The 12297-nt window shown below is 35.8% G+C and overlaps 1 protein-coding gene across 1 annotated transcript in view; it reads right to left on the bottom strand.

Annotated features, from left to right (window-relative positions):
* Positions 1-4283: 4283 nt before the first annotated feature.
* Positions 4284-12297, bottom strand: part of LOC127840525 (MAM and LDL-receptor class A domain-containing protein 1-like) — a 40254-nt gene continuing 32240 nt past the window's right edge. The window contains exons 2-5 of the mRNA XM_052368940.1: positions 6039-6194; positions 5340-5491; positions 4867-4980; positions 4284-4550 (exon numbers count right to left, since the gene is read on the bottom strand). Of these exons, the coding sequence (XP_052224900.1) occupies positions 4284-4550; positions 4867-4980; positions 5340-5491; positions 6039-6194 (689 nt within the window). The remainder of the gene's footprint in view (positions 4551-4866; positions 4981-5339; positions 5492-6038; positions 6195-12297) is intronic.

Here is a 12297-nt window from a genome sequence, read left to right as displayed (position 1 = left end):
TACAAAGGTTATTGACTGTTTACACATGCTTATCGAAACGCGAAGTTGTTTGTTTCCCAGACTGGTACTCAAAGATTCAGTACGAGTGAATCGCAAGTACAATTAATAAGTTCTGACATTCCGAATTGAGTTTTTTCCGTAATATTTTTTTTGGTAAAAAGTTCTGAGGTAATACCATTGATGCAATGGTATTATGATGGTGTCAATTAAACGATTAGTTATTTATTCGAGCAAACAGAGTGTTAAAAGATGAAAGCTAGTAATTACATGTCTTACAAATGGAACAAATCTGCTTTGTTAAAAATGCAATAAAGCACAAAGCATTCATAGCATGTATCGATTCAAGAGGTGGAATCCATGAAGTAAAAATAATGAATGCAAATGGTTTAATCATCGCAATCAGTAAATGTTAAGATTTGCATGATATACATATAAACTATACAATGTTTTACCAGTCTTTAAACATTCACATGTCTCTGCGAGGAAGCATCCAATTAAAACATGCTTGTAAGTAGTTGAAACATACACGAAACCAGATAATGTATGTAATATGATTAATACTGTCTTTGTTCATATTTACCGCTACATATAGCTTGCTAAATAAGTAATTAACAACGAAGATGGACACACATTGATCATAACACAAGTTAAAGGTTCGATACCAAGCTTGTTTTTGTGGTGCTGTAAGCAAATCAGTGGTTTCTTAAAGCCTGTTTTTCACTTCGAGCAACTAAGCCTAAGATCGTTCCCAGGAGTTCGCCCGGTTGTCGGGATCATGCTGTAAATTTGACAGCAAAATTTCCAACCAAAATCCATAATTAAATAATTTAAGTTGACAATTTGAAAAATACATCTTCATCCTATATAAAAAACTAAAACAACACTTTCCGGTTTGATTTGATCTCTGACTTTCACCTCACGTTTTTTGTTAATTGATTTTAAATGGTAATTTTCCAAAACATTTTGTTGTATGATTTCGTGTTATGCAACAATTGTTTTCAAGTCTTTTAATAATAACGTTATACAGTTGTGATGGGAACAGGGTGGCAGAAATAACATATCTCGCATAATTTACGTTGCGTTAATTTATGTTAAATGTTATTTTATCAAAAGCATATGCATCAACATAAACAACACGAGCCGCGCCATACAACAATGGCTCTTATGCTATTCGCATTTGCGCAATCTGAACAGGAGCTAACATGCGCGCTATCGGAAATGTTAGTTACTGACGCCCGATTTGTCATTGTCGGCTCGGGTACTACTTAAATGTACATCGGTTACTCTTAAGCATACTTAAAGGAACCCCGTGCACGGTAAATATACTCAAACGTACCCGGAACATTTTAACGCTTAATTGGTCGGCAATTAAAAAATAATAATTATGGTCATATATATGTCAATAGTTTGTAAAATGATCTCTATGTTATCGAAACTCATATATCAAAAAGGATGTCGATGCAGGTGTTTTTCGAAGTCAATTCTGTTTCATATTCGCGTTTTACGACATCGGATATTTGGCGGGAAAAAAGCACGGATACAGTCAGAATTTGCCGGGTACGTGTTGGTATTTTTTCCGTAACCGAGGTGCATTTAAGTAGTACCCGAGACGACAATGACCAAAGACCGTCACTGACCAGATTGCGCGAATGCCCCCCCCCCACCCCCCAACCATGCTATAGATCGAATAGCGCAAACGTTTAATTGCTCAAAAGTCACTGACGCTAACGCTAGTGCGAACTTAATACAAACTGTATAAATAAATACCCCACAAATTTACACAATTTAACATCATAATTTTAATCAAATAGCTAATGACTTTTTTTTTTTTAATTTCAATATCAAATATATCATCAACATTCAATTAAACCATTTGGTTGCTGTGTTCAGATGTGGTTATAATCATCTTTCATAAATCTGTTACGCCCAACACGGTAGGATTAAGTCAACTAGGCATATCATAGGGTATCGAGTGGTTTACCCGTTGATGTAAAGCATATCAAAGCGTTGTCAGTTTAATATGTTAAAAAATTCATAGGTCTTGCCGCTTCGTTGATCCGTTAATGTTACACATGATGCATTTTAAACGCGTGTAATTCTATAATGTCATCCTAACTATATAAATGAGTGTTAGAACGCCGTTTTCCTTTAACATCATATAAAATATTCTGATATTTGTCCATTTAACGTGAAAACTGGATTACAATTTTTGTTTGCAAGCTCTTTGAAAAGTAAGCTATTTTGTTAATATAAATCTCGCATAAATATTCGAGGATATTTAAACAGACACAATATCACCATCTTAAAAAAATCTGCCATAGTTTAACATAAGCCTTAACGCGATGTAAACACATTTACAATACCTCAATTATTGTGTTTGTATATTTAATGTTATCATAGTTCAGACTAAAAATCATAAACTGATTTGAAATCTTTAAACATTCAATTAAGGGTAATATTCCTACGGTCACTTAGTGAAATGTAGGTAGCATATAACATCCGCCCTAAGTAACCAGCGAGCATATACAAAAGAACTCCACAACATGTTTCTACAAGAGGAACTCAGTTTGAGATGCATATTGTCTTGGACAACAATCGCATTGAACATGTGGACATTAATTAAATGTGTTACACTCAGAAAAAAAATATGTTGACACTTCCAAAATTCTTCATGTATTCAGTGATAATCAAGTCGTTTCTGTAAAAAATGTACCTTCTACGAGGAATAAATATGTATTGTTAATAGAATTACAACTGGCGTACCACTAGTATATACGTATTAAAATACAATAAATGACTACATGAGCTTGACATACTAAAGATTTCAACTAAGCGTGGATAAGATTGCCCCCAAAGCCGAAAGTCAGAGATCGCGTTTCAAGTTGTAGATACATTATTTTATTTTTAAACTCAATAACCTCATATTTTCTTTTTAATGTGTCCGAAAAAAAACACCAGATGATTATTTTAATTGCAAAGCAGTGCACTGGTCCACGAGCGCCTATTTTTCTAATTTGACTGTGTTAATCGCTGGAAAAAGCAGTCACGAGTTGAGTATCAAGTCAACAACACAACAATACATCAATATATTTATGAGCGTCTCAGTTATGTAGCTTAATTCCTCTGAATTAGCTGAAGTCAAGATGGACGTACGCGTATTTATGGACACTACAAATCATGCACCTTTATGCTACACTTCATTCCAATACATCACGTCTCGTTTTGCCTGAACAACCACGCGGTTGTGATTGACGATTTGTACACGAAATTCAAAGCATTTCTTCTTGCTTTGAAATAACATATGTGTCTAACTTTTTTACAGCAATGCTTTGAAAGATTTGTCGGAACCAATTAAATAATTTATTATCCTATATCCTTTTTAATATATTACAGCGCTTCGGAAGTGATAGATGAATGTAATGAATAACAAGGCTGTTCCATGGGTAGATCAAAAGCGTTGAAATAAAAGATTTATTTATGTATGTGTATTACTAATCTTCATATGCAGCATAAAAACTTTAGAAGATAATCATTCCCAGTACAACATCATAGCAAATTAAGCACGATGTACATTTTACAGAATAACTTTAAATTAACGTTTCTCACATATGTAATAGATTGAGAAAATATGTAACGGTTTCATTAGTGAACGATATTTCAATCCAAATATAAACGAAGGCAATATCTTGAACCATACACAATCGAGTCAAACATAACAATTTTTCATTTCACAACGTACAGAGTCTAAATAACATTTTAGTATGCGAAACCCTCTGTTGATGATTGGGCACGGCTCGAGTGGTCTATACCTCTCTGTATTGGCACTACTATAACTGCGAACCCATTTTTGTTGAAGCCGCTGGCCTATTTTCCCTATCGACACAGACCAGAGACTCACCTTCTTAAAGTCTTGCTGTTTTTCGACAATTTTAGTGCACGCACATTTAATGCAAACACTGAATTCTCTATTTCCATGCATGAATGCAAATGCGACACAGAATTATGCATGTATAAATCACGCCGATCATTAAATGACATGGCCATGCAAATATTTCTTAAGCCTTTAAGTCCTGCTGAATGGCGCATAGCAATGAACGCTGTGCAATAAAGTCCTGCTGAACTTGTTTATAATTTCTCGTAAACTAAACCTTGGCCTTGAGGTATCCTTTGAATAAGAACATACATCGCCATTCGCATAAATTGCGCGGTTAAAGAAAAACAACGCAACTCTTATCATACATTCATAAACAGTCTAACAAATGACCAATGTTCCTGATATAGAATCAACGCGCCCCGTCGTCATCGTCCCCTTCGTCGTTGTCAGACGTCTTTCCATGCAACCGGTTCCGCAGCCTCTGCCGACGCCTTAATATTTTTCGATATCTTTCAACCTGATCCTGAAGTAGTTTTGACTTTCCGGCGTCTGTCAGCGGCGCTGGCGTCGCCTCCAGGGACGCCGCGTCTACTGCGCACGCGCCGTCCCGGATGCTGAAGTCGTCGATTGAAATGTCGCCCTCGTAACCGAGGTCGGTGACAGCCTCGAAGATCAACTGAAATACAGTAGCAAAACGCGTATTAACCTTATAATATAAGGTAATACACCGACGCATGTGAATTTTGACGGTGGGTTCGATACCGGATTTCTACATGATTTTTTTCAGAAACTACGGTTTGCACCTCAACAGAATACCACATCAACATTTAATACATTTGTGTAAAAAGTAAGAAGGTAGAAATGGATAATGAGTCCCAACTCCCGTGAGACAAGTTTTAAAAAACAAAATGCATCATAAAGCTAAAAAAAACTCGCAATCTTTCACAAATACTTTTAAGCAAACAAAAGTCAGGAAATGCTTAAAAGTCTACCTGGTAGCCGGAGCGGGCCGTCTCCTCCGTCATCGCGACGCTTGCTTTGATCCAAAGGTTGCCTTGGTTACCAAACACGCGCCATAACGCCACGTTCTCTTCACTGGTCAAAAGCTTAAACATGTAACACTATGGCCTCTTAGTAAAAGGTATCAGAATCTATAACTTTTATAAGTATGTTATATTCTTTTACTCATACATGCATATATACACAGCAGACACAATTTTGTGTAAAATCAAAATCAACGGCGAAAACATCGTTTTTGACATCAAGCCAAAAATCTAAAAATTCAATTTCTGCAAACGCAGCGTTAAAGTAGCTTTTTATCGTCAATATAGTTTCTTGCTCAAATGTTTCCTTTATTTGAGCCGCGTCATGCTAAAACAAATGTCTTATATAATATGCGTCCAGCGTAACTCTAAGGAACGCAGTAGCTGCCGTTAACACGTATATAGAGCAGTTAGATACCTACCCTACTATAGACAGTGAGAGTGCCGGTCTGACGCCCGTACATGTGATAGTAAAACTCGATACACTGGGGTTGGAGGCCGCGGTACCGGGGAGACCACATCCGGGCGGAATGACCCTTGGAGCGCCCACTCGCCTCAATGTACATGAAATAGCCTGCAACATTAGACTGAACTCATAGAAGCATGGAATCAGAGCTACATCGTTCACAAGAAAAGAACATACGCACATTTATTTAGGTACCGAGGTACTGAAAATTAACAAGAATACCTCTGGTAAATATATATAAATACTAAATAGGCAATTTGACAAATAATACGTTCATGTGCATGTACGGTACCGTCATACTCTTTTTTGAGGAGGCGTTTTCTTTTTTCTTAAAAGTGATTCCTGTCAGAGGTTTTTATTCCTTCTTGCGACTAATGGCATAAGTCACGCTTATTTATACCGTTATACGTGTTTGTATAAACATGTGTTACACTTAATCCAAGTGGCGTTATATAAATATAACATCTTCAATCGACCCGGGTATTTATTTACTTTGGTGAAAATAAGCATACCGTACGTTAGAAATTTATTTTGCACAGAAAACTGCTTAGTGTCAACGCGGCTTATACTCAGGGACCATTACGTTTCGAAAGCCGGCACCAATTTACCGCGTTAACTCAAATTTTCTACAAATATTTCACAGCCGACCAGTTACCGTTACTATCGCCGCACGTGTGGTCCGCTTCCGGTCCAGTGTTGGCTGAGGGAGTGCGACCCTGGATGCGCGTCCAGTCAAACTGGTCCGTGGTGTTGTCCTGCTCGAACCCGCACATGCCTGGATCCTCAAACCCACAGAACGTCTGCGTCTTAGCTAAAAGGTTTAACAAATACTGCATTCTGCAAATATTGTCACAATTGAGATATGTTCCTCTTATTTGAATGGGTGGAATAAAATGCACAAAAACATGAACTTCAAAACGAAAAGCAAGAGAATATTAATTAAAATGCATATTCTTGTTTTTTTCTGAGAAATAAAAAAAAATGACATTTTCCGCGAATAAAATGCTTTGCTGAACAGCAACCTATTTAGTTAAAACCATTTTATTTTAGCTCTATTGCATATAACAAGTACTTGGTGCCTATGGGAGAGATATAAAGAACGCTCCCACAGTGGGGATCGAACCCGTGACCTCCCAGTCGCTAGCCACCATATCACCATGTCCATTACACTACGGCGACCTACTCGATATTTAATCGAGGGGCTGACTATTCGGTTTGACATCATAGAGTGACGATGTAATAGCTGAATACCGCATTTTCTTTATTTTTATGCCAATACAATCTATCATCTGTATGCTATTTATCTTTAAAGAACACAAATATTTTGTCACAGTGTGTCACCTTTAACTACTACTTCATATATTCGCCGAATATATTATTATAAAATTATCAACAACATGTGCATCAACACAGTTGACAAGATCTACCACGTGCATCTCAAATAATTATATATGATCTGTAACCTAGTGATATTAGAATTCACCGGCTGATCAGTTTGCATACGTTTGGCATTTGTAGAAGTCACGTATCATTGTTGTCTAGACGACTTAACGTTTGACACCAACACAGAGGACATAAAACACCCAGTAAACAAAGGCAATGACAGGCAAATGTCCTGTAATCTGCGGTAGAACACATGTTCCTGCACGATTACTTCAGTTTTAAATGACGTTTTGTGGCTTTGGATCACAGAACCTCTCGCTATCTTCATCCTCAAACATTTCTCACGTTTCGATGATTTTATTTCATTTAGGAGGAAACGAACCGTTTATAACGTCAGTGAACAAATATTTAAGGTAGAAAAAAGATAAGTCCGCAAAAAATAAGTGACCATCCGATGATTTCTCTTGTTAATTTAGTGAACTTTTTTGTAATTGAAGTAAGCTGTGGCGAGTACTGGAGGTTAAATTAGCTACATTATGACGTGTCCACGAAGAAAAATTGAACGATATCTAAATAAGGATACTCACCATATAAACGTAAGGCGCATATACTATATATACCGGTAACTCAATTTTACAATTGCGCTCACTATTTGTGTGTGAAATAAATGTTCAAGTCATAATACTATTTTATTGTAGCCAACTATGGCCTGTTTTAATAGCCCAAACGGTCGACGTCTGTATACAGCAACTTTTATATATATAATTTTTGAAGGTGTGTAGTTTATGGAGCCAGAACTCAAATCGGAGAGAAATAAAATCCAATATAGTGTCCAAAATCGCCGCTAAAAACATACTTCATGCAATGTTATATTCGAATTCGATTGCCCGTAGAAGAAAAATTGTCGCAATGTGCCACAACAGTAAATATTGGTAAATCGAGGTTGGTCGTCGCCATGTAATGAGATGTTTGTTGGGCCTAAAGGTACATACGTCTTTCATATGTCCTTTATCGTGTTCCACAAAGGGCCACCTATCGGGTTGTATTACATCGTTTAATACGAGAGCGTTTTTTTACCTGCATCTTTTGTTGCTTTAAACGTAACAATGATTTGCCCAACGGGCATTGGCCTTTGAAGATCTGTGTTTAATATATTTTGAGGTGTTAGTTATAAATAAGTAAGTACGTAACACGAACGATCGTTAAACGTTATTTAAAGGTTGTTGAACAGGAACACGTTATAACAAAAACAAAAAACTCGGAAATATGAACGTAGGACATCATTATCAAATGTAAATTGGTTTAATGGTAATGAATATGCGGTTTCTAAGAAACGATAAAACTTCCAATAATACGCGGATACAAACAATTTAATACTGGTCTTTTCGTTTTACGTTGACGATAATATGACCTCCGCGGAACTTTTAACTGTGTTTATACCAAATAATGAGTTGCTTGTTTCCACTCCCATTTCAATAAAGTCGAGTACGAAGATCTGTATAACATTGTGTTCGTTACTTTAATACATTCAAGTTATTTCGAACTTTAATAAGTAATTCAATGCCAGAAATAGTTCAAGAATACCAAGACAAAGTTCATTATAAAGTAAACGTTCACAGATAAAAGTTAATATTATACAGAGAAAATGGGCCTCTATTTAGTGTCAACATATCTTAGTAAATACTGTACATGCAGAGACCCTGAGCTTATACCGAGTCTTTGATTTGACGAGGTTTTAGTGAAATACCATAGAACAATATAACTATTAAACACATCAATCGTACCAACATATCACATATATTGCGACTGCTTAAACATATAAATATGATTGATGCGGTTTGGTTGCAATACACGGTTAACTCGTAAACTAAAAGTCCGTCAGCATTTCCTAAAACATTGACTGCTTAATCAACTGGTTGTTAAAGCGATAAACATATTTACGAAAATTTCCGAGAGATCAACAACTGTAATGTGTGTACTGGAAAAAAAAAATAACAATAGCATTTGCTACCTTGTAGATGATAACATGGCCGAAAAAACATTCACCAGGGAACCATTTAATAAATAGTTGCAACGCCGTTGCATTTATTATTTTTAGCGTTTTTCCATACTAACTGGCAGTTGCAAAATCTGAAGATAATCATGTTATTAACAGGTTCCAGTTGTATACAGGGAGTCATTTAATCAATGGTAGCAACGCCGTTGTATTTTTTTTGGCGTTTTCTCTATACTGATTTGCAGTCGCAACATTTCAAGACAATCCTGTAATTTACCGGTGCGAGTTGTATCCGCGTTTTTTGTATGAAACAGTAGATTGATTGCATGTTGCAATTCCATATAATATTGCATATGCGACTCCGCTGCATATCTAGATGAAACGGTCTCCCCGCTGACGATATCTGGTCTCCTAACAACTGCCTATTTGATACATGCTATTGGAAGTGCTGTGCAGTCCGAACAGGCTAATCAGGGATGACACTTTACACCTATACACGAGTTTCGTTTACAAGATACTTTCTTAAAATGAAAATATCCGTAAAACTGGAAAGTATTGTGCCCAATTAGGCTGTGCGACAAGCTCAGCCTAATCTTGTACAATACTTGACGCCTATGCAATGTCCGGTTTTCCCAGTGCGCGTTTCACATTTATATGAGCATGGTGTTTCACAGAAAATACGGCATCGGTTTCATCGTTTCTTTGTTATAATAAATCAACAAAAAAACGGAATGTTACGTAATCAAACTTACAGATGGAAGCATCAAACGCCAAGCAGAGAGAGCGTACTTAACTGCTAGTTGAAAACAATTCTCTGAACATTAGAGAAGATATAAATCATGACATTCATACAAGTGATATTCCTTAAGAAAACACATTGTTATTGTTTTCTACATAGAGAACGCTTGTTCATCTGTCATCAGCTAAAATTAAGGTAAGGTAATAAGTTTATTACGATTGCACAACTTAATTTTATACGTATGCGTTCTTTTAAGCCAGGTAAAACATTCGTATACGTAATGCTTATAAACACAGCTGCAAGTAGGAGAAAGAACTTTAAAAGCATCAACTTAATCACGTTAAATTACAGATGTCCAAAGAAATCAATATTGAAACAAACTCACCTGCATGCTTTTTAGGACCGACTGTAAATACAAAAATAACTCTTGGTGACCAAATCAGTATGCGCCATATACAGACTGCTGGGAAAAGAAATACGTAGTGGACAAATGAAATACCTACCATCTTTCGAAATAATCCGTTAATAAACCCCCTTCTATTAATAACAGTGACATATCCAGATGTAATATTTTAATAACAGCTAGTTGGAAGGTGTTATTATACATTAATCACTGTGTTCTTTACACTCATATGTACTGTTCGGCTCGATAATAAGCCCATTCCTTACACCGTTCTTTGCAGTGCACTTACTGCTTACAATGATTCCGGGGTTCTTTCTTATTTTTATATTGATTTTTAAGTGTTGTGTTGCTTCGTTTGCCCAATATTGTACGAGGATTTATTTTACATATGTAATAAACTAATGCATTACCTCTCGCGCTTATTAATGATTGTGGTAATTTATTACATCTATACATGAGAAATTAGTAAATTCAATTCCCATATCCTAAAACGACATTAAGTAGTCGAGATAACGATTGTATGTTTAACCACGGCCGTTTATCACGGGCACCACCTCTTTTTTTAGATGCATTACTAAATAAGCCAATGCTACTTCTGATGTGGCGCTCAAGCCCGGATGTTTTGAAATGTAACGGATAATTGTACAGGGTGTTTATGTTTTCTATTTTTGTATAACATGTTCCGCATTATTGTAAAACAATCGGCAAATGTAGTGCGATTCAGCGAAGACAAAATGCATCCAAATCTACTGTAACATACATTTGGAAATGTGATGACCTTTATAAGTTATGGCATGGAAGAATTTGTAAAATCAAATTGATGTCTTTTGTCGGTTTGACGAGCGCATTCCCAGCCAATTAAATCGCTCATTACATTAAACGATTGCTTTAAAAATGTGCAAGTTAATGCATGCACAAAAACATCGGCTTCTAGCCGATCTAATAGATAAATTTGCATCTTTCAAAAAGAGATGGAGCCAATGCTAAGAGGTGGAGCTAAGAATAGGAGGTGGCGCCGATGTACATTTATAGCTAATTTAAAGTGACATATTGTATGTCATGGTTTCTATTATGTTTACAGGACTTACATTTATTTGTAAAGCACATTTGAGTCGCGTGCGTTCTTAATTAGAAAAAGTAGTTTTCTATTAATGTCTTGATAGCTGTTAACGTTCGTCTTTGAAAGATAAGAACATTTAACAAGTATTATACAAAAAAAGTTCACGAAATAAGACCGAGCTTTCTTCATTTTTTGGAGTTGATAGTGGGAAAAACAACATATATGAGCCTAATTAAGATTCGTTGACCTTGACCCTTTAGTAAATTAAGACTTTGGATTAAGGGACACAAATCATCGTTCATGAAGAAGTATTATCTTATATTTATATCGTGAATTATCATACTGTATTCAAAAATTGCTGTCGATGTACTATTATGATAATGTTGAGAATTTAGTTATTGGTTTATGAGTATTAAAATTTTTTGGAATATATCGTACAATATGTTTTGTTTATGTATGTGACGAATTAACCTTCGCTTAATCGAACTACATAGCCCGAATTAAAAAATATTGCGATGTATGCGGAACAAACATATAAAAAAAAATCACGCTGTAAACTTATCCATAAAATTTAAAAAAAACATCCGGGCCTGAGCGCCACCTTTGACGTTGCATTGACTTATTTATTAAAGCATCTAAAAAAAGAGGTGGCGCCCGTGATTAACGGCCGTGTTTACTGTGTGTTGTCATGTACAATTGTCACGGAAATCGCACCATAATCATTACACATAACAAATATCAAGTAGCAATACACAGTTTTAGTAAGCGAACATGACATACATGTATCGCCTACTTAAGAATCAAGCGTTTTGTTCTATATCACCGATTAACGATAGTATTCTATATAATCACGTCCGATGCAAAGAAACCTTACATCAGTTTCTCACCGATAGCCATAGCTGAAAAAGAAGGAAATCAAAGACAATTTATTGAATGTAAACGGTGTTAACTAAAACCAATTCGATATAAAAATCAACCCTAAAACACATTTAAAATTGTGCATGACTCAATCAGCGATGTAATCTTTAAATAGCCAAAAGTTTAAACTCGCATATGACTCTTTATACTAAAAAACCCATGATTATACCCTAAATCACCTATAGTGCAATTTATTCTAACGTTTCCAGAAATAAAAAAGCTCATTCAAAATCTTTCTTTAAGTCTTTAAGTCAAGGCACTTAATGCCTACTCCAGTGACTGTTATAGCGAGTAAGAGCCAACGAACACTCAAGATACAATCATAGAACATACACAGACTTGGAATGAATTGTGATGACTGATAAGAGATCAAATTGTGTCAGAGATGGTTTACCATTATCTACAATCTATTTCC

This window comes from Dreissena polymorpha, chromosome 8 (genome assembly GCF_020536995.1).
Source record: "Dreissena polymorpha isolate Duluth1 chromosome 8, UMN_Dpol_1.0, whole genome shotgun sequence".
Taxonomy (NCBI): domain Eukaryota; kingdom Metazoa; phylum Mollusca; class Bivalvia; order Myida; family Dreissenidae; genus Dreissena; species Dreissena polymorpha.
Note: the sequence above shows the minus strand (reverse complement) of the source record. Positions and strands in the feature narration are given on the sequence as shown.